This window comes from Phycodurus eques, chromosome 14 (genome assembly GCF_024500275.1).
Source record: "Phycodurus eques isolate BA_2022a chromosome 14, UOR_Pequ_1.1, whole genome shotgun sequence".
Lineage (NCBI taxonomy): Eukaryota > Metazoa > Chordata > Actinopteri > Syngnathiformes > Syngnathidae > Phycodurus > Phycodurus eques.
Genome location: NC_084538.1, coordinates 1,855,549 through 1,883,507, shown reverse-complemented (window position 1 = coordinate 1,883,507; position 27,959 = coordinate 1,855,549). Strand labels below are relative to the sequence as shown.

The following is a 27,959-nucleotide window of genomic DNA, read 5'->3' as shown; positions in this document are numbered from 1 at the left end:
AGAAAATGTGAATTCGTAAATGCTGAACTGAACTAACAGTACTCGGAACAAAGACTGCCTAGGATTGGTGGAAATGTGGTTTCAGATATGTCCGGCGCTGCAGACCCAACCCCTAAAAAAGGTACTGGACTGTTTATGAAATACTAATCTTCGAAAGAATAACAATAATAATAATGATACACTGTATATGTCATTAGAAAAGTGTTGTCTTCTCTCACGTGGTGTGCTATTGCAATTCCACTGCCCTTCCATCGGAGGGCGCAGCGTGGCCCTGTACTCAATTTGGCAGCTGGAGTGACGTCATCTCAAGGTGCCAAGACACACAAAGCAAGGGAGTGAATTGGCCCTTTAAATGAGCCACATTGTCACGTTTCAGATAACTGCCTGCTTGCCAGCCAACCCCTGTGCACAAATATCCGCACCTTTGGACAAATCAGTCTTCAGGGAAAGCTATGCTAACGTGCATGTTTTTGGAACGTGTCAGGATTCGAACCCAGAACATCATGACTGTGAGGCGGACGACTTAACCACTTCACGCGCCGCGCTGCCTTTCAATGAAAAGACAAATTCCATCCAAAGTCAAAATTGCCGCAATTATCCGCGAAAGGTGGCCGCGGGATTTCATTTCAGACCAGGAAAGGTCAGATGTTTTTTTAAATTCTCGTTAACTGCAGCTGCTGCTGCGTTTCCTCGTCTCGCTCTGAAACTCATTTTATTTCCTTTATTTCCAAAGCTCATTTAACTCCAATTAACTTCCCACCGGGCCCGTTACGTGTTCATTTTCCGGACAGCTGGATGATGTCATGACTGAGGGGTTCCAGACATGGCATCGGAATAAAAAAATGGAAAAAAAAAAAAAAAATGTGCTTCATGCTAACAAACAACACAAAGCGCCATAGGCGGGCTAACGAATAGCATCGACAGTCTGAGCCTTATTACCCTTTAAGCAAAGGGTATTTGAAATAATACAGTGGAGCAACACACGTAGACAGACAATATCAGGCATGTGGTCTCTATCCTTTTGTGAAAAATGGCTACTATTACTGCAGCTGACTGAGTCAGTTGTCAAACTCTTCTTCTTGTGTGTCAGCACAATGTCCATTCAATTGAAGTAAAAATGTTGCAAAAAATGGTTTATTCATATTGTAGTTCATTATGTCATTACTGTATTTTTTGAAGGTAAATATTATAGAATGGTATTTTCCTTATCAAAAAAAAAAAAATACGTTTGTGTAATACTGAACGTGAAGAACTGGAATTGTTGCCTTGACTCGGTCCTCAGCGAAGCGGAACATCTCAAGTGCTTCTGTCAAAACAGGCACCGCGTACGCCTCGGCCTGCCGACGCGCTCCGGCTAACGCGGACGGCGGCGGAGTGAAGTCACAGGACGAGCTACGCTGGAAATGCTGCGGGTGTCCTTTAAAGGCGCTTTGACAGGGAAGAAAAATCATGTCAGACAAGAGGCGCAAGCAGTAAAGCGGGTCACGAGAAGCGTGCTTTCGTGGCTTTCAAAATCGACAGCTTTCTCGTCCTGACGTAGAATGGCCACAGTTTTCAATATAACCCCGAAGAAACATGTTCCAAAATGACTTTTGAGACTTTCGAGCTAGCGCGAGAACCTTGCTTATGTCGTCCTCAAAATCAATACAGAGTACGGAAGTGTAAAGGGAACACTGCAGGTCATTGTTGATGGGATCTTGGCCTCTGAAGAAAAAAACAAAACACTTTCATAACTCTCACATGTGGCGCTAGTCTATTATTATTATTTTTCTACTTTTGAGGCGAAATATGGATTGTTCACTTTAGCAACAGCTATTCACTACGGCTCATAACGTTCGTAAATTCAGCTGCTATTTTAAGCTCTATTTCTTAATATTGTTATCAGTCATATGTGCACACATAGACCCCAAGTGGTGCTCAAGCACCTGCCCTCATCATAGTCTAAGTACAGTTCAGTCGTATTTAACTTCTTAGTACAATACTTTTACACGTAATTTTCCAGAACTGTTTCTTTTTAAACTTTTAATATTTATTGACCTTTTGTCAGCAATTATTTAATTATACATTTTTCCTATATTTGAGCAGAGTATATGTTGAAACTGTGCATAGTATTGTAGTGGCTTAAAAATATATATTAAATATACTTTGTAGGAACAAAACCCCGTGCCTTCTTGGTACTGTATTTTATTGTTGGTCATAACGGCGGGACTTGAAGTACTTTTTTTTAGGTAGCACCTTATATAAAACGGTCGAGAAGCACTACAATATAGTGTTCCTTCAACTCCTTAATAGTTGTTTTATTGACTATGTTGATTTTGTTAACAAAAATAACTACACAACCTAAATATACTGTGGACTACAGTTTGTTGTTTTTTTTTAAATTATGTGAATAATTTTGGCTTGGGCACCTGCCCCCCCCCCCCCCCAAAATGTCTGTGCACGTGCCTGATGATGATGATGTACCTAATGAAGTGTCCAGAGCGTGCTGCTGCTGCTGCTGCTGCAGGACCCGGAAGTGGAACAGCGCGACTGGAGAAGGATGATGATGATGATGATGAGGGCGGACGGAGCAGGCGTGACGTCGCTGCTCGCAGAGAGGCCCACTCCTCGGCCGGCAAGCGGCAGACCCCGCCGAAGGACAAGAAGAAGAAGAAGAAGAAGAAGAAGAGCCGCCGAAGTGTGAAGCGGCTGGAGGAAGGGGAGGGGGGGAGGAAGTGGGGGGGGGGGGGGCACGTCACGGCAGCCACCGCCAGCAGGCTCCACACACGGGCAGCGGGGTGGGGGGCGGCGGATGGAGCAGCCATGGGTGCCCACGCACGTCCAGGTGACGGTGCTCCGAGGCAGGGGTCTGCGGGGCAAGGGCAAGCAGGGCACCAGCGACGTGTACGCCGTCATCCAGCTGGCCAAGGAGAAGTACTCGACGCGCGTGGCGGAGAAGACCACCCAGCCCGAGTGGCGCGAGGAGTGCTGCTTCGAGCTGCAGCCCGGCGTCCTGGGGACCGGGACGGGCACGGACGCCGGGCCGCAGCTCGTCCTGACCGTCATGCACCGCGCGCACATCGGGCTCGACGTGTTCCTGGGCCAGGCGCTCATCCAGCTGCGGAAACTCTTCCACGAGAGCCGCGGCGTGAAAAACCAGTACGTACACGCTCTTTTTTCCCATGTTCCGTGAACGCGTCACGGGTTTCCTCCTCCACGTTTGTGGATGTAAACACTTTGCTGCTGCTGCTGCTGCTGCATCGACACACCCTCACGCGCACGCAGATTCGTGCGCTTCTAGAACCTTCTAGAACACACACATCTGTTCTTGTTGTTGCTCAAGTAGATGGGATTACGCCGCTTCGCCCTGTCCCAATTCCAGGGATTATCTAACAGTTTGGTGGGCCCTCTTGACTAAAAGCTTTTTTTTGGCGTGTTGTTTTGCAGACCCCAAGTAAAAAAAAAAGCTTGAGGCCCAAAGAGGCCTTTGCAGAGGTTCCGCCCACGTCCAGTCCGTTGTTTTTGTTGACACGTCCCATCATGGCGCTCAAATGTAGCTCTTCATTTAAGGGATGTTTTCACACCGATACCAGTGCAAGTATTCACTGATAGCACTAGTAACTTTGAGGTATCAAATTTCAGCGAACACAATGATAATTGTGAGCAAAGACCTTTCATTCTTTCTGACGCACACGATGATTTGCTGATGTATCAAACCGCCGCAGCGTAGCGCCAACTAATGGCGAGGAGGACTTACTGGATGTGCGTTTTTTTTTTTTTTTTGCCTTAATTAACGGTGGTTGCTACCGGCAACCACGAGTACCCGATGCAAATGCCTGGTATCCGTACTTGCACGTCACTATTTAATATCATCACGAAAACATCATTTGAACGTAACATTGAAAAAGCAAGTAAAAGTAGTAACCGTTTAGCAGGGGTCAGGACCTGAGGCCATTTTTTTATTTTATTTTATTTTTTTTAAGGCTGTAATGTTACGAGAAACAAAATGCCCGACTTCCTGTTCAATTTCGGACTTTTTCATGCGTCCTGTTGTGACGGGCCTGGCCGCCGAATTTCATGTCGATCTGTGATCACAGGTTCTCGGCGTGACAGACTACCCGCCGAGTTTTGCATCGGTCAGTGAAACTGGTGATGGAGGGCAATTTTTCTGCATTCCCCAAAATGTGAATAAACCGTTATGTCGGTTTGCGTTTAGTTTTGAATAAAGTGGCTCATCGCCATTTGGGATATTTTGAAATCCAAACCTACCCTACGGAATCAACTGGTGGCAGAGGGGATTATTATTCTTATTTTAGCTTTAACTCCCCCCTGTCCAATGGTCTGGTGTTTTTGGGCCTGGCGAGGCTCCCCAAATGGCAATTAAATGGCTGTGTTTACAGCAAAAGTAACATTTTGCTTTCAATCAAGTAGAAATGAGTTGTTGAAGCCACCCTAAGGAAACAAAATGGCCGACTTCCTGTTCAATTTGGGTCACGGGTCCTTGAGGTTTTTTTCGTGCGTCCTGTCATGACAGACCTGCTCGGCAAATTTCTCGTCAGTCGGTGAGACTGGTAGACGAAGTAAAGTTTTTGTTGGGCCCCACAGAAAGCTGATAAAAGGTGTATGTTTGCAGCGAAAGTTACATTTTGGTTTCAATCAAGGTCGGAATTTAGTCCTCCACAATGTTGTGTGAGTTCACATTTACATTCTGGTTGACTCTGACCTGTTGTCACTCCACAATGTTTTGTGGATTAGACTGATGTGGTTTCTGAACAATGTTGTGTGCATCCATATTTATGTTTCAGTAGACTATCGCGGTCACGCCACAGTGTTGTGTGGAATAGACACTGACAGCTGGTCGTTCCGCAGTGTTTTTGTGCATCTGTCTTTACGTTCTAGTAGACGCTGACTAGCTGACACTCCACAATCTTGTGTGTGTCCATGTTTACTTTCTGGTAGACTCTGACTTGTGGTTGCTTCACAATGTTGTGTGGAGTAGGGCTCGGCTAAGTCGACTTCAATAATAGGTTGATGCAAAATTTCTACCTCGAAGCTCCGCCGGGACCCCAAAAGAAAAAGTTCCGCACGGAACCCTGTTTGCGCCGCCCGAACATTTCGTTTCCCACGGACATTTATTGTTGACGGACGCAGTGTTGGCCACTGATAAGCGTTACCAAAAACAACAGAGGGCCATCTGTAAGTGGTTTTTAAAACACTGTTAGATGTGTAATGCACATATAACATGATTTATGAGTGACCCGCAACCCTAACCAGGATAAGCGGCGTTGAAAATGGATGGATGGATGGTAATCACAAGCAGGCTAATGCTAATCGCGCTTGCATTTTGTTGACTCAAATTCTGTACACCAAATTTATATCATACGCTCAATACCAACTTATGCAGTTTAAGGAAGTAAATACCTCATAAATGAGAATAGAATGCATGTTAATAGTAAAAAACAAAACAAAAAAAAAAAACATGTTTTGGGGGGGGGGTGAGGTTGAATATTATTTGATTATGTGGTCAATAATCAATAGGAGAATCGATTGTAAACATATTCTATAGTGACAGACCGTCCTAGTGTGGAGTACACGCGGACTTGTGGTCGCTCTGTAACGTCGTTTGTCGGAGACTCTAACTTTTGGTTGCTTCACAATGTTGTTTGCATAAATATATATGTTCCAGTTGACTGTGACATGTTGGTCACGCCACAATTTTGTGTCGAGTAGACGCTGATGTGTGGTCATTCCTCAGGGTTTTGTGCATCCATGTTTACATTCCAGTAGACTCTGACAAGTGATCGCTCCACAATCTTGTGTGGTTACTTTCTGTTAAACTTGCTTTGTGGTCACTCTTTAATATGTGGAGGAGACTATGACTCTTGGTCGCTCCACAATGTTGTCTGCATCAATGTTTACATTCCAGCGAACACTGACATATGGTCACTCCACAATGTTGTGTGGAGTAGACTCTCCATGGTCTTCTCGCAATGTTGTATCTATGTAGAATCTAATAGAGTCTGATATGTGGTAGCTCCACAGTGTTGTTTGTCGTAGGGTCTGACTTGTGGTCACTCCACAGTGTTACGTGCATCCATGTTTAAATTCCAGTAGACTCTGACACAGTTTATCAGTTGATCCGCTTCGAGAGGTTTCTACCACGGGACATGGCGGGGCTTTTGACTTCCTGTTTTTGCAAGATGGGGAAGCAGATGCGCCGTTGCGCTCTGCAGCTCCTGGAACATTTATTTTAAAAACAGACAACAAAAGGCTCGCAGAAGACGCCTCCAGCATGGTAGGCTAACTTGTGTGCTTGTGCGTGGGCAAAGTTGATGCAGCAAACTGCCCCTTTTCTATGTGCTGCGCACTCTGTTTTGAGGGCCCACGTTCGCTGCTGCATTTCTGACATCGGTGTGCTAAGAATACTCATGCTAAAATAAAGCTTAAGTACAAAGCAACACGTTTCTCTTAAATGCGCTTTTGATTTAAACCGGAAACTAGTACGAGCAAGTCCAGTTTGTCTCGGTAGCTAACTGCTAAACATTAGCTTTAGCGTCTATTTAATGCTGACAGGTATTGATGTCCGTGCGGTCCGTGTCGTTTAAGTTCTGCAAGTGTCGGTGGGCGTTTCAAACGTTCGCCAAACCTCAAAATAAATCAAGAAGAAGGTGAAATTTCTGCTATCATCGGACACCGACGCTCGTGCTAAAACAATGATGGCAACCAAACAATGTACTTCTCAATGCTGTTTTATAAAAAGCTAAGCAGCAGCGTGCGAACCTAAGCCAAATGTTGTCGGTAGGTGAAGATTCAGTTTGTGTCCGTTTGTGTTTGCGCACATCCCAACCTGCCAGTGATTAATCCAACTCCGCTAACTTCATCGTGAATCATGTTTCAGACTATATTTTACTCACCATTTAACTAATTTTTGTCCTACCTTTAATTGAGCTTCCCGGCCGTTTTGATAGCATGACGTAACTAGCTTGTTTAAGATGTTAAACGTTAGCTTCCATTGTCTAGTCAACGTTAAAGGTTGTTTGTGTTCACACGATGCATTTAATTCCTGTAAGTGTTGCCAGCGAGCATTACAAACTGTCGCCCGCCGTCAAAATGAATTAAGAAGGCGAGATTTCTGCCATCTGTGGATGCTTACGCTAAAACAATGCTAATAACAAAGCATAGTGCCTCTCAATTCTGTTTTATAAAACATTCAGCGTGCTAACTTAAGCTAAAGTACGCTATATGCTAAATGCAGATGATTAAGATTAATCACACATGAATGAAGTGTGTGCAATTCATATTAGCCGCCAAATGCTAACTCATTAAGCTTTAGCTAACTCCTGTTGCCATTTGCTAGCATTCAAACCTGCCAATGCAATTCTACTCTCTATCACATCTCAAACTAACGAATCACTTTTGTCATGTCTTTTACACTCAACTGAGCTTTTCAGGCTTTGTGTCAGCATTCCACAGTTAGCAGGGAACGCTAATTTTAGATTGAGGCGTAACCATCGCTGTTGGGGCGGCGCACATCTCACTCTTCGGACAGTTAAAGTAGAACGCTCGATGCTAACATTAGTTCTGATGTGTGTGCTTGCCACAACGCCTTTTGCATGAAGCGCAAATTGCACACAGCAACAATTTTAGTTTTTAAAATAGACTTCATCATTCTGAATGCTTCCTGGAAGGAGGAGGAAGTAGGCCACGGAGAGAAACGTCTCGAGTCGGCCGCTGCGTTAGGAATGTGAACTCCGCCTTGGCTGAGGGGAGTTAACGCGCTTCTATTGTTGGACGGGAAACTTGAGTCCACGCCTCCCACAGAACCACACGAGGCTGAAGAACTCCTCAAAACAAATCACACTATTGTTGCTATTTATGCCTCCTTTGAGGTTCACTGATTTACTATTTTATGGTTTACGCCCTCGACTGTACCAAATAAATGTTAGGGTGGGGTAAAGGTTAGGGTTAGAATAGGCCGCACCGCAAAAAAATAATTGGCTCTCTGACCAACATTAAAATCCAGTAGCATAATAACTAACCCACAGCATGTTCATCAAAAACGAGGCAGAGGTTTTAGTCCTAAAACGTATATTTCATATTATTGTAAACTGTAAGCACTGGAACATTATGCCCAGTTTGAACAAGTCTACACTTAAATATAGGGGAATCAAAAACTGTACTTAAATATTGCTTCAATCCGGTATATATGCTGCTTACATTCGGCAAAATGGATAAAAGGACTTCCTCCCGGATCAAAGCAACCGCCGGAACTTTAAACGTCTCCGATGTCTTTTTTTTTTTTTTTAACACAAGATTTCACCACAGACCCACCAAGGATGACAATATCCGATTTGTAGGCTTCGTTCGTGTTTACATATATCAAATTTGTATAAAGAAACGATATACACGTATTTAACTTTTGTACGAAGACAACAGCCACGAAGAAAACATTATTTAGCAAGTTCGGATTCCAACATGTCATAAATCCGAGATGTGCTCATTAGTGTAGCATACACAGGAAGTCAGCTATCCCGTTTTCCGCGATGGTCACGTCATGTTCCGCATATACTGGATTAAAATGTATTGCACATAAAAGTTAAATGAGAAAAATTCCTAAGTAAATGTTCAAAAGCAAAGTTCTGAAATGCAAACGCATCACACTTTAAAGTGAAATACAACTGAAGTCTAACTGTTAACGTTACTGAATAAAAACAACAAATTAAAAAAAAGTCTAAGCCACTGTAACATTATGCACAATTTGAACATTCAATTTAGTGATTCTGTCACTTATCACCAGAGGGAGTCTGCTTAGCACTAGTGATACTGGTACGACGCTTCATTGGGAGGTTATGGGTTAGAGTAGGGTGTGGGAATTGGGGGGTTATCATTAGTGATCGGGGTTCAAAATGTAATTGAAATCAATTTAAAAATGTCAATTAAATGGCGTTAGGGCTAGGGTAGACATTAGGTTTGGGCCTAGGAGGGGAGGGTAAGGGCTGGGGGTTATGTTTGAAAATGTAAGGGTTAGGGCTAAAGGTTGGGGTTAGAGGATAATGGGGTTGTAGTTAGAAATGTAAATTGAATAGGATAAGGGTAAAGTAAAGTTAGGGCAAGGAATTGGGTTTAGGTGATTAGGGTTAGTTAGGGTTAGAGGGTTAGGGTTCGGGGAGAGTGAGGGCTAAGGTTATGGGATTAGGAGGTTAGGTGGGTTAAGGGTAGGGTTGGGTTGGGTTAGGCTTAGTGTGAAGGTTCATAATGTATTCTTTCAGTTGTGCCGGAAGGCGTTGGTTGGTTGTCGTGCGGCAATCAGACGCGTCAACATTCCAATTTGTGTGAGAGAGACTCCACCTCAGTGCAGATCATTGTTTTCTCTGGCATTCTTCACTTAGCGTGCGTGTCAGTGTGTCTGCGCCAGTGTGTGCTCGGTGCTGAAATGGAGGCCAACGTTAGGACCGCATAACTACCCCGACTGGTATGTTTTATTGCGTCCCTGGCTAGTTTCTTGCGACTGAAAATGTGACGTATATTGCGAAGCTATAGTACTAATAGAACATGTTATGTCATCATTTGTTATGTCAACAATGTGAACAAGACATGCTAACACTATGGTCGAGGTATGTCATATTAAAAGCTACATGGTAGCACGCTAACTTCTTTAAGGCTAAATACCACATGATGCAAACTGACTAGTTTGGCGTGTACTAAAAGTGCGATATCAAGCACAATCTAAGTGTGCCAACTTGTTACTCAACTACTGTAAACAGTTTGGTGTTTTATAGCATGCAAAACATTAGCTTCTCTCTAGCGTCTAAACTCAAGGAAATGACTCATCTTTTGTTTGTCTGCTAATTTATGCTATCGTAGAATTGTAAACACCATTAAGTAGGTACTGTATGTCTGTAAAATTTCAACTATTGATATAACAGCATTATCAGACATCCCTTCAAGACAATTCAAGTGAAATAAGTTTTATTTTCTTGTGACAAATATTAAAGTTATTCCAATTTCCGGCCAACAAAGACAATAGGGCTTGAGATTTTATTTTCGACTTTGAATTCAACTTTGTGGCCATTTTGATAGCGTTCCAGTGTTAGCAGGAGAAGCTAACTCATCTTACATCAAGGAGAAGCAGACTGTTATTTATTTTATTTTAGATGTATTTTGTTTGTTTCTTGGTTTTTTTGTTGTTGTTGTTGTTGTACAAATGTTGCTCACATTGTCTGTGATAACATATTTTGATAAAGAAGTCAAATATGACAGCTAAAGCAACATCAAAACCACAGTAACATCTGCTGGTTACTTTTGTTTCTTTTCCTGATGGTAATCATCCGGTTTGGTTTTCGCATTTTAAACGATCCACTTTTCAAGTCAGTTTGTCGCACACAGTATGGGTTATCACAGCGGTTTAAATTAAATCGTTTTTTGTTTTAATTGTTGACGTGATCCAACAACTCGGTGATAATCTTTATGTAATGTATCTTTATATGACGATGTAAAAGGTATTAAGGTGAGGACATGTAACATAAAACATCAAAACGTCTACATTTTTCTTTTGATGGTGATCGTCCTATAATGTGGTTTTTACATAGAAGGGCGGGAAATAAATGCAGTTTACTTACATTTTCATGTATATTTTTGCCTCTTTTAACATTTTGTCTTAGATGTTTACTTGTTGTCGATCACTGATCTTTCTCGTCTTTGTATAGAGATGCAAATGGTATATAGAGTTGCGCACATGTTGTGACATGAGTGTCGGTTTGTGTTCTTCCTCTTCTTCTGTGGTTGAGGTGCGATGTGCTCCAGGGGAAAAAAACATTAGCAAAGAAAACAAAACAAAAAAAATCGAAACCGAGAGCTGGTGCTTTATTTAATTTTTCCCCCTGTCCTAATCAAAGCAGACGCTGACTTTTACTCACTCTTATTTTTACACTTCGACCTCCCACGCTGATCCTTCAACTGCCATATTTCTCGTTCTTCCACACCAGACTCATCCAAGCACACGCGATTCGTGCATCTGTGCGGTCAAGGTGTGTTCGGTATGCCTGTTGTTTCAGAGCTAAGGCACGCCCCCTTTTAAGGACATCACTCGTAGTGACTATAGCTGTGGGTTTTGTTTTGTTTATTATTTCCAGCAGAAGTTGAATTTAGAACTGGCGAGAGGAGCGGTGGCATAATCATATGAGCTGAACATTGCGCACCTGTGACCCATTTATGACTGTGAACATTTTCGACTGTGGTTTATTTCTTGTGGCTGTGTTTAATTTAAATTGTATGAGGCGACAGAAGGAAGAGGAAGAAGGATCACATTACAATAATCGTACGACATGCAAATGTGACCGAGCATAACATCCATTTTTTTAAACTGTGTATTATTTCTATTTTTATTGTTTATAATTTCTGTTTTGCACTGTGGTGGTGGTTGCAAAAACATGTCACATTACAATAATTGTAGTACACGTTGTCATTACATGCATGTGTTGAAGTGTGTGTGTGGATTTATTTTTATTTTTTTTACCTCTGTGGATTATTTGTAGTTGTGTTTATTGCTACTATGCACTGTGGCTGTTAGCGTTAATGACAAGACATAGGAAGAGGACGTGTTTTCAACTTGTACACGTGCAGCCGTGTGTGACCGAGGGGGGGGGAACAAATTTATCTGAGGGATGACTTCAATAGGTTAACTAAGGAAGGAAAGTCCACCAAACGTGTGCTTCAGGTTGCACTTTTTTTTTCAAGTGCATACAGATGCCACAGGTTTATACTGTAAGGTATGACTGCCTCACTTCCTTGTTACTGCTGACATGGAAAGTAATGAGGTATTATGGGATGTCTTGCTAGACGCGCGCACACAGACTAAGGCTCTGTTTGGCTGGATTAGCCCTGTCCACACTAACAATACACTCATTCTCTTCAGCCTGTGACCCAGTTTAAAGTTATGCTCCAAAAATGACGAGTAGGGTGGGTAGAGCCACACTCAGTGATGCACTTTCATCTGTTTATTGAACGGGACCAACAGTCAAATACACAAATACAAAATGAAAACACTCGCAAGGAGCATGGGGCAGATGTTTACGTGGAAAATGGCCAACCGCAGCTGAAGTAAGCGCTCCTGATGTCGCTGTCTAGGCCATGCCACCCTTAAAAGCACACATCAACAAACAAATGCACAACTGAACTACTATGCGTGTGACTTTCGTCATATTTACACTTCATATTTCTTCATAGTCTCTTTTATTATATTTTATCACATTTCTATATTTTAGTTTACAATACAGTGGTAGCAAAACAATTTGTGGTGTTTTTGGGGGGGCTGGAATGGATGAACTGTGAACCCCACTATTCGCGGTGGGTAACCAACCAGCCCTGCTAAGAATAGTGAAAATCTGCAAATTAAAGGGGTTTGTAATTGCATATAGATGCCAAAAGATGGCAGCAAAGCACATAGACAGAGACTGGTATTCCCTTTGGATTGATTTATATACTGTGGTCTGTAACAAGATAAAGATTAATCAGGTAAATATCAACACCACGCAAGTAGCATGTACATAATCATGAAGCCATGTTACATTGACGAAAGTATTCAGTGGTTAAATTATTCAACACAAACAAACTACCTTCACATGAGGCTTATTAACAGTATTAGCTAGCATACTAGCCTAACTAACGCGCTATCACAAATTGATGTGCTATCACACATAGGCAAACAAATATCCCGACTAGCACTTGACACAAACAGTCTAAGTCATTAAACTCACCTTTTGATATTTACACACAATAATAGATAGTGGAAAAGTAGACAACGGGGGATATTAGTAGCTGCATATCGATAAGTAAAAAGATATTTTCAGTTTGAACGCTTGTGGTACATTCGAGGGCTGCCAACAAAACAGGACATCACAAAAATGGATGGAGAAACACCACCAATGAATGAAACTTTTTTAGCAAATAATGGAGCATAGATTCTGTTAAAAAAAAAATTTAAATATGCAAAACGGGAATATGAGCGGGTTTACTATAATGGCGTTTTAAATCATCTCAATGGGGAACATTGAATTTGAGCGTGGTCACTCAACAAATTCAATTCATAAGTGAAGGTAGCACTGTATTTTTTTGTGTGCATGTCCAGGTGGTACCGACTCAACTCCAAGACGGGCAAGAAGGAGAAGGAGCGAGGCGACATTCAAGTTAGCGTCCAGTTCACGCGCAACAACCTGACGGCTAGCATGTACGACCTGGTCATGAAGGACAAAGGGGGCGTTTCCACCTTCAGCAAACTGAAAGAACGCATGAGGGGCAAGAGGAGATCCAGTGAAGACGACTCCACCTCGGCCCCCGGCGCCACCCTGCCCGAGGGCGCCGACCCGCTGTGCCGCATGCGTCAACGTTTGCCCAGCGACGGGGGCGGCGAGGAGGACTACGAGGACGACGAGGGCGGCGAAGTGAGGCGCAGTAAGATGAGGACCTTCTTCCTCCGAGGCAAGCTGAGAAAGTCGTCGGACACGCGCTCCAGTACGTCGCTGGGCTCTGAGAGCAGCGAGTCGTCGCGGGGGGGCAGCCTCAGCCCCACGGCGGGCATCAGCGTTGTAGTCTCCGACCTCTCCAACTCGCCCAGCAACAGCAGCAACCTGACCGCTGACAGCCCAGGTGACGTCAACACAGAAAATATAAACTACATCTTATTTACAATACAGTACATTTGACTTCAACATATTCGCAGTCTTCTCAAATGCATCATTATACCCAAATGGGACCGTTAAAAGGTCTGTTTTCTTGAATGCCGCATTATACCTAAGTGAGATTTTTCAGACTTCCCAGTTTTCTTGAATACAGCATTCGACTCAAGTGGCATATATTAAATCTTTGAGTTTTCTTGAACGCAACATTAGACTAAGTGGGCTATTTCAAACCTCTGAGTTTTTTCCAAACACTCTTTGAGTTTTGTCGAACCCCATTTGGGTCAAATTATGCATTTAGTAAAACACAGAAAATATGGATAACACATTGTTTACATACATTTGTCATCAACATATCGCTCAAAAAGAAGTATGGAGGGATGCTGCATTCAAGGACAGTGGGGAGTTTGAAAGATCCCACTCGGATTCAAGAAAACTCCGAATACAGCATTAGCCCCAAATGAGATATGCCAACATTTTCACTTGGATATTTTAAACATCCCTGACTGTAACGTTAGACCCACGTGGGAGGCATTAAACCTCCGAGTTTTATTGAACTCAGCTTCCATATTTCAAACCTGGGAAGTTTAATACATACTACTTGGGTCAAATCCTGCACTCAGTAAAACTGGCGATCTTGAAATGTCCCTGTTGGGGCTAATCCCGATATCCCACTTGAGTCTCATGCTGCAATCCAGAAAATTCGGACGTTCCATATGTCACTCTCGGGTTTTATGCTGCGTCTGAGAAAACTCTGAAGTTTTATGTAGCCCACTTGGCTCTAATGGTGCGTCCAAAAAATATATATAATTCCAAAACAAAAAGACTGATTTTGCGCCACTTAGTGGCATCTTTGTGCAAAGCAACTATGTTTAACTGAGGGCAAGAGCTTCATCTAGTCAGGCCATAGCTGTGTTGAAGAGAAAAAAGTGCTCTGCCACCATCTTGTGGCTTTTATAGGCAATAACAAACCTTTTTTGGTCGGATGTCAATCACTTACAGCCTTTTGCTATTCGGAGCAGGGCTTGGTCCCCATCCCACACCAATAGTGGAGGGTCACTCTAGCCAATTTAGGGCTAATGATGCATTTATAAAAGTGGGAAGTTTTAAACATCCTACTTGAGGCTGATGCTGCATTTGAAAAAACTGACGTTTGAATTGTTTCCTCATGACCTGGTGTGTCTCGTCATCTCTTTAGAGCGCACAGCAGACGCATCACCCAAGTTATCTCCCGTGCGCTGTGACTTTAGCGACGAGATCAATGAAATCACCATAGCCGTGCCTCAGCTCTCCGCGGGTGTCAACGGATCGCACAAGCTGCAGCCCCGGGATCAGGCCTCGGCAGCCCCGGGCGCTTCTTTGGCCGTGGGGCACCCGCAGAAGACATTGCCTCTCTCGGTGTCGTTGCAGAACCTCCGCCCGCGGGCCTCAGCCGACCCCCTGCACGGCACCGTGGGCGACGGACGGCGGTGGTCTTTCGACAAGGCCGGTGAGGAGGAGGGCGCGGCCATCGCGGCAGCCATGGAGAAAAACCGCCCCGCGCTGGGCCGAGAAGACAAGCGCGAGGAAGCCGAACGAGACCCTGGCACTGAGGGGAAACACAAAGGATGGTTCCGGTCCATGGACTTGCACAGTAAACCCAGGTGAGTCTCCCAATGCATTGACCAGTAGCGGGCCAAGCATTTGCTGCTACGTACATACAACATGCTCACCAGAGAGACTAATTATTAAATGTATTATTGTGTGAAGATTGCGACAGATGCGATTGGATTTGAAGTTGGCTGTAACAGGTTTTTCTCTGACCAACCAGAGGACAGAAAAAAGATGACGTCAATGCTGTGACGACAAATTTGAAATCTGATCTGATCTGATCTGAAACAGTCTCATTCCTAATAGTTTAAGTTACATGGTCAAGCACTACTGATCCTGAAGACTATGGGTAGTTTAGATTGACCTGGCAGCACACAGTGGTTGAAATATGATTAGACCAACAAAAAAAAAATCCAACATCCACACGTAGAGGAAGCGGTGCAACCAAGAGAAACCATACAAAAAGAGACTAGCCCTGACGATAGCCCTTACGCCTCTCACCTTGTATGTACTGTATGTACAATACATCAGCACTAAGTGGAAGAGCAAACCCCTTGCTGAGGCCTTCAGTTCAGTTCAGTGTGAACGACTTGCACTAATCCAGTGGACTTTGTTCGCTTCCTTCCACAGCCCGGGGCCGCCTCCTAAACTAGACCCCAGCACTGAGCCGCCCGTTTCCCCATTGCACCACTCTAATCCCTTCTGTCCCTCGCCACCCGTGTCACCAGTCAACCCTTTCCTCTTGCGAGACGTTATCTACGATGCCTCGCCGCCCCCTCTGCCCTTTCTTTCCAGTTCTCGGCCACCCATAGAGCAACTCTTTCCAAAGGCGAGTCACCCAATCACCCAGATTTGGGACAGTCCAACTACCGAAGACCTTGTCATTAAAATGGGCAGAGTTGCACCAACAACATCCATGAAAGAGAAAATACCTTTAAGCAAGAAGTATTCCAACCCTTTTACATCTGCAGAAGAACAGCAACCTGATAGAGAATGGGACGATTCCTTTGAGGAGTTTGCGACTTGCAGGCTGCAAGGGCCGAAAGGCCAAACATCGGACAGCTTAGCCAGTGTCCATCAGAGGGAACATGTCAGCGATGAAGGGATTGACTCCCTGAATACCAAAGGTGTTACATTGAGCAACTACATGAACTGTGGCCACCTCCACTCTCTGGACCCGATCCCAGAGGATGAAAGCTTTGAGTACGTCTTTAGCACATCTGCTGTCTCTTCGGAATTCTACCCGGCCCCTGAATGGCATAAAGCTAACAGCACCACTAACATGCCTCCCTGCTTTTCAGATCCCACTGGTTCGTCAGGTCTCGGTAGTTCGGTTGAAGATGATTTCCTCTCCTGTTTCTCTTCGTATTCGGCGTCAGACAAGTTCTCAGCATGTTCCTCGGATGAAACCGAGCCACAGACTTTCGAGAGTGTTGTTCCCAGCTTGGAGATCTTGGCCCAAACGGCTGTCACTCCAAAGGGTTCTAGTTCTACAGATGAGCTTTTCACTGATTCAGCCCAACAAACTGTGAATCAGAGTGAAGATTCGGATTGGTGGGACTCAGAGGGGTCGCTAGTCTTTACGCCACCGCCGACCATGTCTACCGGAATGACGACGGGTTTAGAAGCTGCAGACATGCAGACGCCAGAGAACCTGGACCTACAGCAAAATTCCAACATCTCTCCGCTGTCTGACGACGAGAATGAAGGGGTACCTCAAGGTGAATCCAGTGGCCAACCATCTCTGTATGTCCGCACCTCTTCACCAGGAATTGGCCATTCCTCATCTTTTGAAGACCAGGAAATGCAGGAGGGTTGCTGGGAGTCTCCTGTACCCTTCAAGCATTTTGGATCTTTTAACCAGAGCACCAATAGCTTTCTCCAAAGCCTCTACGTTACCGCCGGCTCACAAGACGACCAAAATTGCCATTCTCTAGCGCCCTCAGAATCCTCTGGGGTATCCGAGCCTGCTGAGAGGTTCCACTCTGAGAACCCGACCTTCTGTGGCGAGCTGGGAGAGATTCGGGAAGCTGCTGGTGATTCAGTGAGTCCAGATGGACCAAACAACCAATCTGACTGGTTGTCTCCGGTGCCGGAAAGCAGACCAGATACTGGTGAACCAGGTTTCACAGCAAGGGACAACATGAGTTCTCAATTTTTCCCTGCCACAGACATGTTTCCGAAACCTGTTGCGGGCAACCAATTCGCTGTTCTCGACGGACAGTTTGTAAAAAAACCTCCACCACAACTCCCACATATATCCCAGAGTACCAGGAGCTTTCTCCAAAGCCTCAATGGCAACTTGGCACGCCATCAAAACCAGTACGGTATATCTGAGCCCTCTGAGACACTCGACTCAGAGAAATCCACCTTTTTTGGGGAACAAGGAGAGATTTCAGAATCCCCCGGTGTTTCAGAAAGCCTAAAGGGTTCTCCAGATAAGCCAAACAACCAAACTCACTGGTTGTCTCTGTTGCCTGTGGCCAGACCAGATATTTTTGAGCCAGGTTTCACAGCAGGGGACGACGGATGTTCTGAAGTTCTCCCTGTGACTCATACAGACTCATATCAGAGACCCATTGAGGGTGAACAGTTCACCGATCTGGGTGACATGTTTGTGAAAAAAACTTCACGACAACGACCAAAAATATCCCAGAGCACCAGCACCTTTCTCCAAAGGCTCGACAGCAACTGGCAGGACCACCAAAACCTTAACTGCGTGTCCGAGCCCACTAAGAGGGTAGATTCTGAGAAATCCACTTTCTGTGGGGAGCTAGGAGAGATTCCGGAACCCACCAGTGCTTCGGTGAGCCCTGTGGGTTCTACCAGTGGCGCAAACAACCAGCCTGATTCATCGTCTCTGGGGACAGAGGACAGACCAGATACTTTTGAGCCAGGTTTCACAGATCCTTGTGACTTAGGCTTCACAGCAGGGAATGAGGGGGGTTCTCAATTCCTCCCCGTGACCCCTACAGACTCTTATCTGAAGCCGGTTGACGGCGATCAGTTCGCTGTTCTCCCTCAAATATGCCAGAGCACTAGGAGTTTTCTCCAAAGCCTCGACGGTAACTTGCAATACCATTACGACGTAGCCACGCCCACTGAGAGGATTGTCGATACCAACTGTAGGGAGTTAGGAGAGATTCCGCATACCACCAGTGTTGCAGTGATTCCAGAGTGTTCTCCTGATGACACGAAAAAACAAAATGACTTGTTGTCTCTGGTGACGGACACCAGACCAGATCCGCATGAGCCAGGTTTCACAGATTCTTGTGAGTCAAGTTTAACAGCAGGGCATGACGGGAGTTCTCAAGATCTCCCTGCAACTCCATCAGACTCATACCCGAAGCCTGTCGGGGTCAATCAGTTCACTGCTTTCGATGACATGTTTGTGAAAAACACTCTGCCACGACTTCCCAAAATATTCCAAAGAACGAGGAGCGTCCCCTCATTCCTCCTATCTCAAAACCATTACGGTGCATCCAAGCACACTCAGAGGCGGGGCTCCGAGAACTCCACCATCTTCGGGGAGTTCGGCGAGGCTACAGAAGCCGCTGGTGCTTCAGTGAGCCGTTCCGATTGTGGACCAAACATCAACACACACATCAGTGATTGGTTGGCTCTGGTGATGGAGGACAGACGAGATACGCGTTTCCCAGAAGGGGGCCACAGGAGTTCGCAAGTTCTTCCGGCAACTTCAACAGACTCGAAGCCCGACGAGGTTCTCGATGACACGTTCATGAATAACCCATTGCCGCAACGCCCCACATTGCACCGCACCCAGTCTGAGAGTACGTTCGCCTGGGACAAGACCCTTCCACTGTCCTTCTGGAACGAGCCCCGCCCCCTCCAGGCACCATCCACACCCCCTGCCTCCCCCTCCCTTTCTACCTCCTCCGCCCCTCCGCTAACCCGTCAAAGTAGTTGCTTCCCCTCGTTCCTTTCCAATGCTTCGCCGCTGCCTGCCACGCTGAACTCTCAGGAGGCGCAGGAAAGCCGGCAGCAGCACGCCGCCCGTCAGGAGCCCAGGTGAGGTTGCCCGCTCAGGTGGGGGAACTACCTTTTCCCCCTTCCGTCCTAGTTTCCGGAATTTTCTGGTCCTTTCAGCTGCTTCCACCTGCTTTTTCCTTTGTGTTGCCGACTCTGAAGGGGATCCTCTGTGGTGGTGGTGGTGGTGTGACCTTCTCATTTTTTATCTCTCTTTTAACACACGCACACTAATCCTGCCGGGATTTCCTCCGTGGGTGTCTTGTGTGTGTGTCCTGTCTCCGTGGTAATGGGAGGAGAAACACTGCCTCGGGCCAATTAGCAGTTTTTATTTTGCCCACCCGATTCCTAACACAACCCCCCGTTTCCCACCTCCACCCCTTCCTGTCCTGTTGTGTCTTACACGCACACACACACACACACACACACGTACACTCATGCACACACCATCCCCCCTCCTCGCAGGACCTGTTCTCACACTTTTTTTTTTTGTCTCCCCAAAAAAGGTGTTGTGCCACCGATAGCGTTTCCTTTTCACCCTGGGGCAATAACACACTTCTTAACACAATTCTACTTGTTTTGCATAAAGGCACGCAATTAAAACGACTTTGGGCTCATTTAACTTTTTATTTTCACGGCTTCAAGGAGGCGCCCTACCTAACCTTCTTCTCCTGGTAACCGTTCTCAAATTGTGGGAGGTAGAACTGTCTGGTGTCATCCTGGAGGATTCGGAGACGGAATAATGTGAATAAATAAATACATGAATTCATGAAATACTAATATGCAAATGGTACCTCGTGGACAATAAACGTACAGTAGCTCGTTCACTCAGGAAACGGTCGTTGCGAGATGCTGTACACGACGTCCGACAGCCAGAAGCTGGGCTCCGCTGTATTTGTTCACGGAGTAGCTCGTGGCTGTCCCTTACTTACTAGATTTCGTGTGGGACATAGCGAGTTCGCCCCTGGACCTCCATGGACCTCTTTTCTGTACCGAATATCCCCCACCGGAAAAAAATAAATACGAACTTGAGGGCTATGTCAAAAAGAACCAAGGAAAAAAATGGAGGACTAACAATGTTATTTTTGTCTTTGTGTCGCTATCGATACGTTTGACAACGCTTCTCTGAATAGTGGACAGTTGGAGGCATATTATTTATGGGAATTTAATTTCTACAAATTGGTCACAAAAAGATTTTTATATTCCTAGAAATTCTCACAAAATAGAACATGAACAAAAGTGTTTGCGTATTTTGTTTCTGGCAAACATAATCGACATGACATTTTCAGGTGCAAATTTCGAGTTTCACAGAAATTCTTAGTCTAAATAAATTTTCTAAAAAATTCTAAATTTCACCAAAAATTCTTCAAATTTCTTCATTTTCACAAAGCTTCCTGCATAATGTTTACAACAATTTTGCAAAAATCTACACAATTTTCACTAAATTCTACAAAATGTTCACAAAAAATTTCTTTCAGCAAAATGATCACAGAAATGTCAGCAAAATCTTAATGAAAAAATAGACATATTATATGCAATTTTCACAAAATGCATGAAAATTCTTTGTGTTTTTCAGATTATTCGACACAAATTCTACGCATTTCCTCAATTATTGTTTCTGTGTGAATGGTAAAAACATTTTTTTTTAAAAAGGCAGTTGTTAAAATGGAGGACATCGCCAACTCCTGGTCTGGCATGCATACTACAGCATATTCAGTGGCTTTTTCAAGTCCGTAAACCCCCGTGACCACCCCTGGATGGCACCCAGACCAGAGAGCCCGCTGTAACGCTGCCCCTTGTGGCGTTCCCTTGCAGCCCCCACCCGGTGCGGCCCCTGAGCGGCGGCTCGCTGGCCGAAAGCCGCTCGGTCCTGGAGAAGATCAAGTCCGGCGTCCTTCCCGGCAGGAGCGGCCAGCCCGGCGAAAAGGTTACATTTCATTCTTCGGGCTTTTTCGAATACACGGTGCATCGAGCGCTGGCGAATCCCTTCCGGATGCCACGTACGTACATTCCCTCGGCCTTTCGTTTTCAGATCCTGACAGAGGGCGCCGGCTCGTACTACCACCTGACCCACAGCGAGCTGATCGGGCTTCTGGTGCGGCGCGAGGCCGATCTGGAGCTGCAGAAGGTCGCCTTTCAGCAGCAGCGCGCCCTGCTGGCCAAGCGGGAGGTGGAGCTGCGTAGGCTGAAGCCGCAGGTCCGGGACCTGGAGGACTACATTGACACCCTTCTGGTGCGCATCATGGAGCAGAAGCCCACCCTCCTGCAGGTGCGCTCTAGGCTCAAATGACGGCACCCAACCCCCCCCCCCCCCCAACAGCTTTTTAGTCTCTTCACTGCTACGGTGTCCCTTTTTGATACGAGCGTTTTGCAACGGTCCTCAAACTTTTTGGGTCCAGTAGAACATGATTACAACGCGTACCCCTAAATGCCATCGGGATTAAAACGTTACCTTTTACGAAGAGAAAGTTTGTAATGTTATGATAACACATTCATATTTTGGGGAGGAAAACGGTTGAAATTCTCACATGATCAATTATGTATTTTGTCTGGACAAAAAGTTGTATTTTTCCAAGATGAAGTCACAAATTATGATATTAAAGTCACGGTTTAACAAGGCAAGAAAGTCATATAGGGCTGCTACTAACGATTATTTTAATAATCGATTAATCTGTCTATTTTTTTGGATGAATCGGATGAAAAAACTTTTTTCATTTCCATGTCTTTATTCAAAAACAGGACATTATTTCAAATTGATAGGGCAGAAAATGCACAAACTTAAACTGATTATGATTCAGTTACTGGTTTTGTCTGTAACATTTCAGAAAAGGATTGAACTTTTTCCCCCCTAGAAAAACATGAGGGGCGCGCCGCTGACTTTAATTCTACGATGGCAGCGCCCACCCCTGGCCACCAGGTAGCTCCGCCCCTGCAAAACAACGAATATTTGGGGTTCACTGTACCCCTTAAAGCAAAAGGAAATAAAAATATGCCCGTTTATGAGAGAAAAAAGTTGTCACCTTACCATTATTATTTTAGTTTTATTGGCCCGCTTTGAAATGATATGACATACAGTGATAATGTATTGCAAATTATTTGGCGGACCCCCAAGATAGGACTCGTGTAGCCCCGCGGGTACCCGGACCCCAGTTTGAGAACCACTGGTTTCGAGATGCTGCAGTGTTCCGGACGTGCTCGCCGATCCTTAGCTGGTCCTCAGGTTGTTCTCGGCGCGTGCGGCACGTTTGCTGGGTTTTAACATGGCGGACATGTGAGCAGCCGTGTTGTTGGATGCCGACTCGGAGGGGCGGGGAGTGGAGAAAAACAAAACAAAACATCCCTTTCACCTCACCTTGCCTGTTTTGATCACAAATGCAGACTGTTCAACCTTATTTGTCGATTTCATCAGGAACTGCTGGACATTTTTTACAGCGACGTGTGGAGAAGGAAAAGACACAACTGAAGGCAATAATTGTTCAAAGTCAGAACTTTTGCAAGAAAAAGATTGGAGGGGCACCGACCCCTTAGGCTAAATACTGCAAAAAAAAAAAAAAAAGCTTTTTATTTTTTTATTCCAAATTCTATGTGCAATCTGCTTTGTTTTACGTCAAAAAAGGAACATTATTAAGCTCACTTACATTAGGGCCACACTTAAAGACACTTGTCTTCTTATGAGAATAAAGATAAAACTTAAGACATTTTTGTAGAAAATGTTTTAATTTGACAAGAGCATAGTTTTATGAATATTATGAGAATAAAGGTGTCTATTTTTTGGTAAAAAAATAAGTATAGATTAAGAAAAAAAGTGAAAAAAAAAAAAAAAAGTTTTTAAGTGAATAAAGTTGTTTTCTTTCATGAAAAACATGATAAACCAGGAATAAAATTGTAATTGTATGAGGGGAAGTGAAGGAAGTTTAATTTCATAATGCAACTCTTTCTCTTATTACTTTTTATCCGGAAAATCTCGGCAGATTGAATTATTTACCAAGAATAGACAGCATTTGTTTTCTCGTAATTATCTTGAAAACGTGGCTTTACTTTAATAAGATTGCGAATTTATTCTCAAAAGATAATGACTTTTTTGTAGGAAACATGACTTTTTTTCCAAAAACACAAACAACATTTTTGTTCTTGTCTTATTTTTCTCAAAAATATACAGCTTTATTCTCGTAAAATTAAGTTTTTGTTCTTGAAAATGTATTTTTCTTTGGGGGAAAAAATCTGACTTCATTTAGAAAAAAAAACATGTTCTTGTAGGATCATGATTTAAGTCTTAGATTATTCTTTTTTTTTTTCGTTTTGGTGTGGCCCTAATATTCCTTGGTAGCAGACGCAGTCACGGCGATCGATTGAAGCTGGTCACATTTGCTAGGCTCCTTGTTGCTAGGCAGAATTCACCGGGCTCAATCGTAAATGCCCCATAGGCCAATGAAAGTTAATTAGCACGGTCACTTGGCTGTTTGATGAAGGAAATGACTCCCAAAATAGGATCGTTAGGTTCATTTATACATCTCAGTTTCGCAGTTGAAAAGCTGTTCTGTATTAAATAGAAAATGTGCAACAGAAAAGTCTGTATTTATGGTTGGATTCATTTTGTTTTCATCCCACAAGTTCTCGCTTGTCGTGCACTGACGAAAAGCAGTACAAGAACTCGGCGTTGTAATTACTCGATTAGCTGATGCTGTGCTATGCTAGCTGACCAATGTACAAAAAGTGTTCTTAGCCAGCGAGCGAATGCTTCTTTCTGTCCCATTTGAAGCTTTTTTCTCAATTCTGAATAACAACCCACTTCTGCTTGCCACCGAGTAAAACATATTTAAACATACAGTGTAAACCCGAATGCCAACTGCGCCTTAGTTTTCATTTTCTTTTCATGTTTTTGTTAATTTTTTAATCGAGCACTTAAGCTAATAAAATGCGATGTTGTCTATCAGAGGTTCTCAAACTTTTTGATGGGGAAACATTTTTCCGGGACCCCTCAGAATCCTAATGCCAATTAAACATCAGTAAATGCCGCAGAAATTTTGAAAAATTCAGAAAATAAGTTATGTCATAACAAAAAAGAATTGAAAAAAAGATCGGGCTAAGAAGTCATAATCTTCTGAGCATAAAGTCATATTTTCCAAGATAAAATCGTAATATTATGATATTCAAGTCAAAGAGTATTGAGGGAAGCAAGCGAATTTCAAAAATACAACTTTATTATTGCAATACTACGCCCTTAACTCTGAAAAAGATGCCTTTGGAGTTATCTGTGGCAGTATATTTTTGGAAAAAAAATTTGCTTTTGTTCTCGAAAAAAAAAGACTTCATATGCCCATAGGGAGGAGTAATTGGTATAGTTTGTTTTGTTGGCACACTGGTCCCTTTATGTACAGCAGGTATGAACTTTTTAAAAACGGTACAACATACCGTGGTGCCCTGACATATGAGATTAATTAAGATTCTGTGAACACGTTCGTAACTCAAAACGCATTGAAATGAATAGAAATGAATATTAATCCGTTACAGCCTCTGCCCCCCCCCCCCCCCCCCGCCTCTACCCCCCCAAAAAAAACCAGACAAAAATGTTTGTGATGTCATTATGCCAAGAAAAATTGTTTGCGTCAATTCAATGGACATCGCGTACTGCTCCTTCTGGTGCACGCACGTTGGCCACCTGGGGGCAGTGCAGTAATAGTAGTCATTCTTCGCAGAGGATAAGTAATATGCTTGTGAGTGTTGTTGCGTTATCTGTCTACATCAAGGCACCACTGTTATTGCAAATGAATCCACAAAGCCCGGGGACCAGGGACCCCAGTTTGAGAACCGCTGGTTGAGCTCACCGCACAACGGTAGCGTAACGTAAAGACGTCTTCCGCTGCGACGCCACTTTGAGCGGCATCATCACCATGTGACTCCTGCCAGCACCACGTCGCACTTGCGCTTTGACGTCGCCAAACGCCACGAGTAGACGTACGGTACACGCGACTCTGCACTTATCAACCAATACAGTGCATCCGGAAAGCAGTGGCAGCGCTGGACTTTTTCCACATTAAATTAGATGAAATTCTTTTCTTTTTTTTCCCCTCCTAATTCTAAAAGTCTCTAAAAGTGAAGCACTGTGGCTGTTTTCCAGATGCACGGAAGTATTCACAGCGTTTCACTTTTTCCACATTTTAGTAAGCTTAGAAAAAACACCATTTATTTTCCCAGATTGTCCGCAAAAAAAAAAGCGGATTAATCGACAAGTCAACTCGTCGACTTCAGCACTCCGCATCGACTATTCACGCGTGGAGTCGACTCGTCGTTAATCCCGTGTGTTTTTGGAATCTCGCCTTCCAACTGACGAATTTACAGAAGGCTTTCGACTTGCCCGTCTGCGGCTGTCGCCGGATTTTAACATTCTACCCGGAGTAGCGAAATGTCCGCCCAACAAGGCGACAGGGTCTGCAAACGTCTGCGTCAAATGGTGGCGGTTGGGAATAGCGAACAATGACGGTTTGTTTGTTTTTATCTGCTTCTGTACCTGTGTGCGGAAATATGTCTTAACGTGAAAACGGTCAATGGCTCAAAAAAGGTCGGGCCGCGCTGTTCTGAAAAAACTTCGACTCAACTTCCATCACATTATAGTCGACTATAAAAACAAATCGTTAGTCGTTCCAACCCTAATACGGGACAAGAATTCGTGTTAACAAATGCACAATCAAGTGAGTGGTCAATATTTTATTGATGGACCATTACAGCCAAGTTTTGCCCGTTCCTCTCAAGCGGCCATTTTCAGATCTCTCATGATTCAAGTGGGGAAAACATTCACTTAACATAACAAAAGGTGGAAAAAGCTGTGAAGCGCTGTGAATACTTTGCGGATGCACCGTACACCTTGTCTTCCATTTTGAAAACTTTTTGATGCGCCGAATGTATTTTGTCGTGGGCGGTGCAGGCCTCTCCAGGCCCGATCTGGAAAGGAACGTTTACAAGCAGTGATGATGCAACTATGTTTCACACAATTTTGTATATTTAATAAAGAATATTTAGTGTTTCTTCCTCACAGTACGTTTGCCTCAAAGTCTCTCTTTGTGCTGCGTCTTTTGTCATTTTGAATGAATTCCAGTCAACTCAGTTTAATCCCCAAAGACAAATTTCACCCACTCAGCTCAAAATATTGTTCTAATCATTATATTGACAGGAAATACCGACGGCATAACATCCATCCATCCATTTTCTTCACCGCTTCTCCTCACCCGGGTCGCGGGCTGCTGGAGCCTATCCCAGCAATTTCCGGGCGAGAGGCGGGGTACGCCCTGAACCGGTCGCCAGCCAATCGCAGGGCACATAGAAACAAACAACCATTCGCGCTCACATTCACACCTACGGGCAATTTAGAGTCTTCAATGAACCTAACGTGCACGTTTTATTTTTGGAGGGGGGGTGGGGGGGGAAAGCAGAGTACCCGGAGAAAAGCCACCCGGGTACGGGGGAGAACATGCAAACTTCACACAGGAGTGCCGGCTAGGTATAACATTTAGAATTTAATTTATATATTTTTTTCAGATTATACATTTATAAAATACAGGGTGGGGGAAAACATCACTATAAGGGTTTATAATCCTTCCCAGGTGCTCTTTAAAATATGACTCATGATGTTTACATTTATTCCTGTTCACTGATAACCATTGGAGATAGTCAAATACACGTTTTCCTGGGAAATGGAGTCAAGCTCCCTGGTCAAACCGAATAAGCCAGAGGAAAAGCCTGGTTGAAGAACTACAATACCCATTATACACTTTGCCATTTTAAAACGAAACGTAAACGTTAATGATATGAAGGTAAACGTTTTGCTGAGCAGCGATTTTGCTTGTCATTAAAACATTGCCAGTTATAAAATCCAAGAATAGTTTGACATGATATTGAATTTGTTTTCAAATACTCCGAATTCTCTGGGAAATGTAAGAAGAAAGCTCCTGGACCAACTGAATGAGTCCAATGCAAAACCTAGTTGAGCAACTACATTACCCACAATGCACCAGGTAAGCGATGGTAAGTGCGCCTTTAGCTAGCTACTATAAGGAGCTAAAGGTGTTTCCAAACAGCGATTTTGTTAAGCATTAAAACGTTAATGGTTAATCAAACGGAAGAATATTTTGACAGGATGTGAAATTATCTAACCGTTCCGTTTCGAGCAGGTAACATTTGTCGAACATCGCCAACAAAATGTTCTGTAAGATTGCAGTAGTTTCGATAGTTTTTAGCTCAAGTGAGAAGTCGTTTTTTTTTTGTTGGTTTTTTTTTTCCCTCTCTAATGACTTTTTATGTCGTGTAAAACGACCAAAATAATAAATCACTGGGCACATTCCCAAATAGGTTTTGAGCTCCGAGTTTGACGGCAAAGGACTGAAGTGAACCATGCCCCCCCCGGTATATCCACGTTCAAAATAATAACAATTCAGTACAATCCGAAGATCTTTGACAAAGCGCATTATGTTTACAATTCAATATGCATGGAATTATTCCAACCATATGTATAGTTTTATCTGGTAAACAAGATGAAGACAGAATTAGAAGTATTAATTGGAATCTTCCACTAATCATAGCCTTTAATACTAAAAGGGCTGACCCAGCGTTTTTGTTTTTTTGTTTTTTGTTTTTACACATCCTTATGGCGACATAGTCACAGAGCAGATTTTCATCCAAATTAGCAGTTGCTGCAATTAAACTCACGTTAGGGGCCGAAATGATTCCTTGCGCTGC

General features: G+C 43.9%; 1 protein-coding gene across 5 annotated transcripts; it reads left to right on the top strand.

Annotated features, from left to right (window-relative positions):
• Positions 1 to 2,560: 2,560 nt before the first annotated feature.
• rab11fip5a (RAB11 family interacting protein 5a (class I)) lies at positions 2,561 to 26,264 on the top strand. Of its 5 annotated transcripts, XM_061695862.1 has the most exons (6): positions 2,561 to 3,138; positions 13,106 to 13,623; positions 14,851 to 15,295; positions 15,873 to 19,271; positions 21,045 to 21,156; positions 21,262 to 26,264. In XM_061695862.1, the coding sequence occupies exons 1-6, from the start codon at positions 2,792 to 2,794 to the stop codon at positions 21,517 to 21,519; spliced, it is 5,079 nt and encodes a 1,692-aa protein (XP_061551846.1). In that variant the 5' UTR covers positions 2,561 to 2,791; the 3' UTR covers positions 21,520 to 26,264. The 5 variants fall into 5 exon arrangements, with proteins under 5 accessions (XP_061551846.1, XP_061551845.1, XP_061551848.1 ...); XM_061695861.1 differs by having other exon boundaries at positions 21,045 to 26,264; XM_061695864.1 differs by lacking the exon at positions 2,561 to 3,138 and adding an exon at positions 6,188 to 6,274 and having other exon boundaries at positions 21,045 to 26,264.
• Positions 26,265 to 27,959: the final 1,695 nt, after the last annotated feature.

Excerpts from the sequence above, each read along its gene's own strand:
- rab11fip5a (XM_061695861.1), top strand. The coding sequence starts at position 2,792 with ATGGAGCAGCCATGGGTGCCCACGCACGTCCAGGTGACGGTGCTCCGA. Across the intron at positions 15,296-15,872 it reads GACTTGCACAGTAAACCCAG|CCCGGGGCCGCCTCCTAAAC; the intron begins GTGAGTCTCCCA and ends TTCCTTCCACAG. Across the intron at positions 19,272-21,044 it reads GCCGCCCGTCAGGAGCCCAG|CCCCCACCCGGTGCGGCCCC; the intron begins GTGAGGTTGCCC and ends GTTCCCTTGCAG.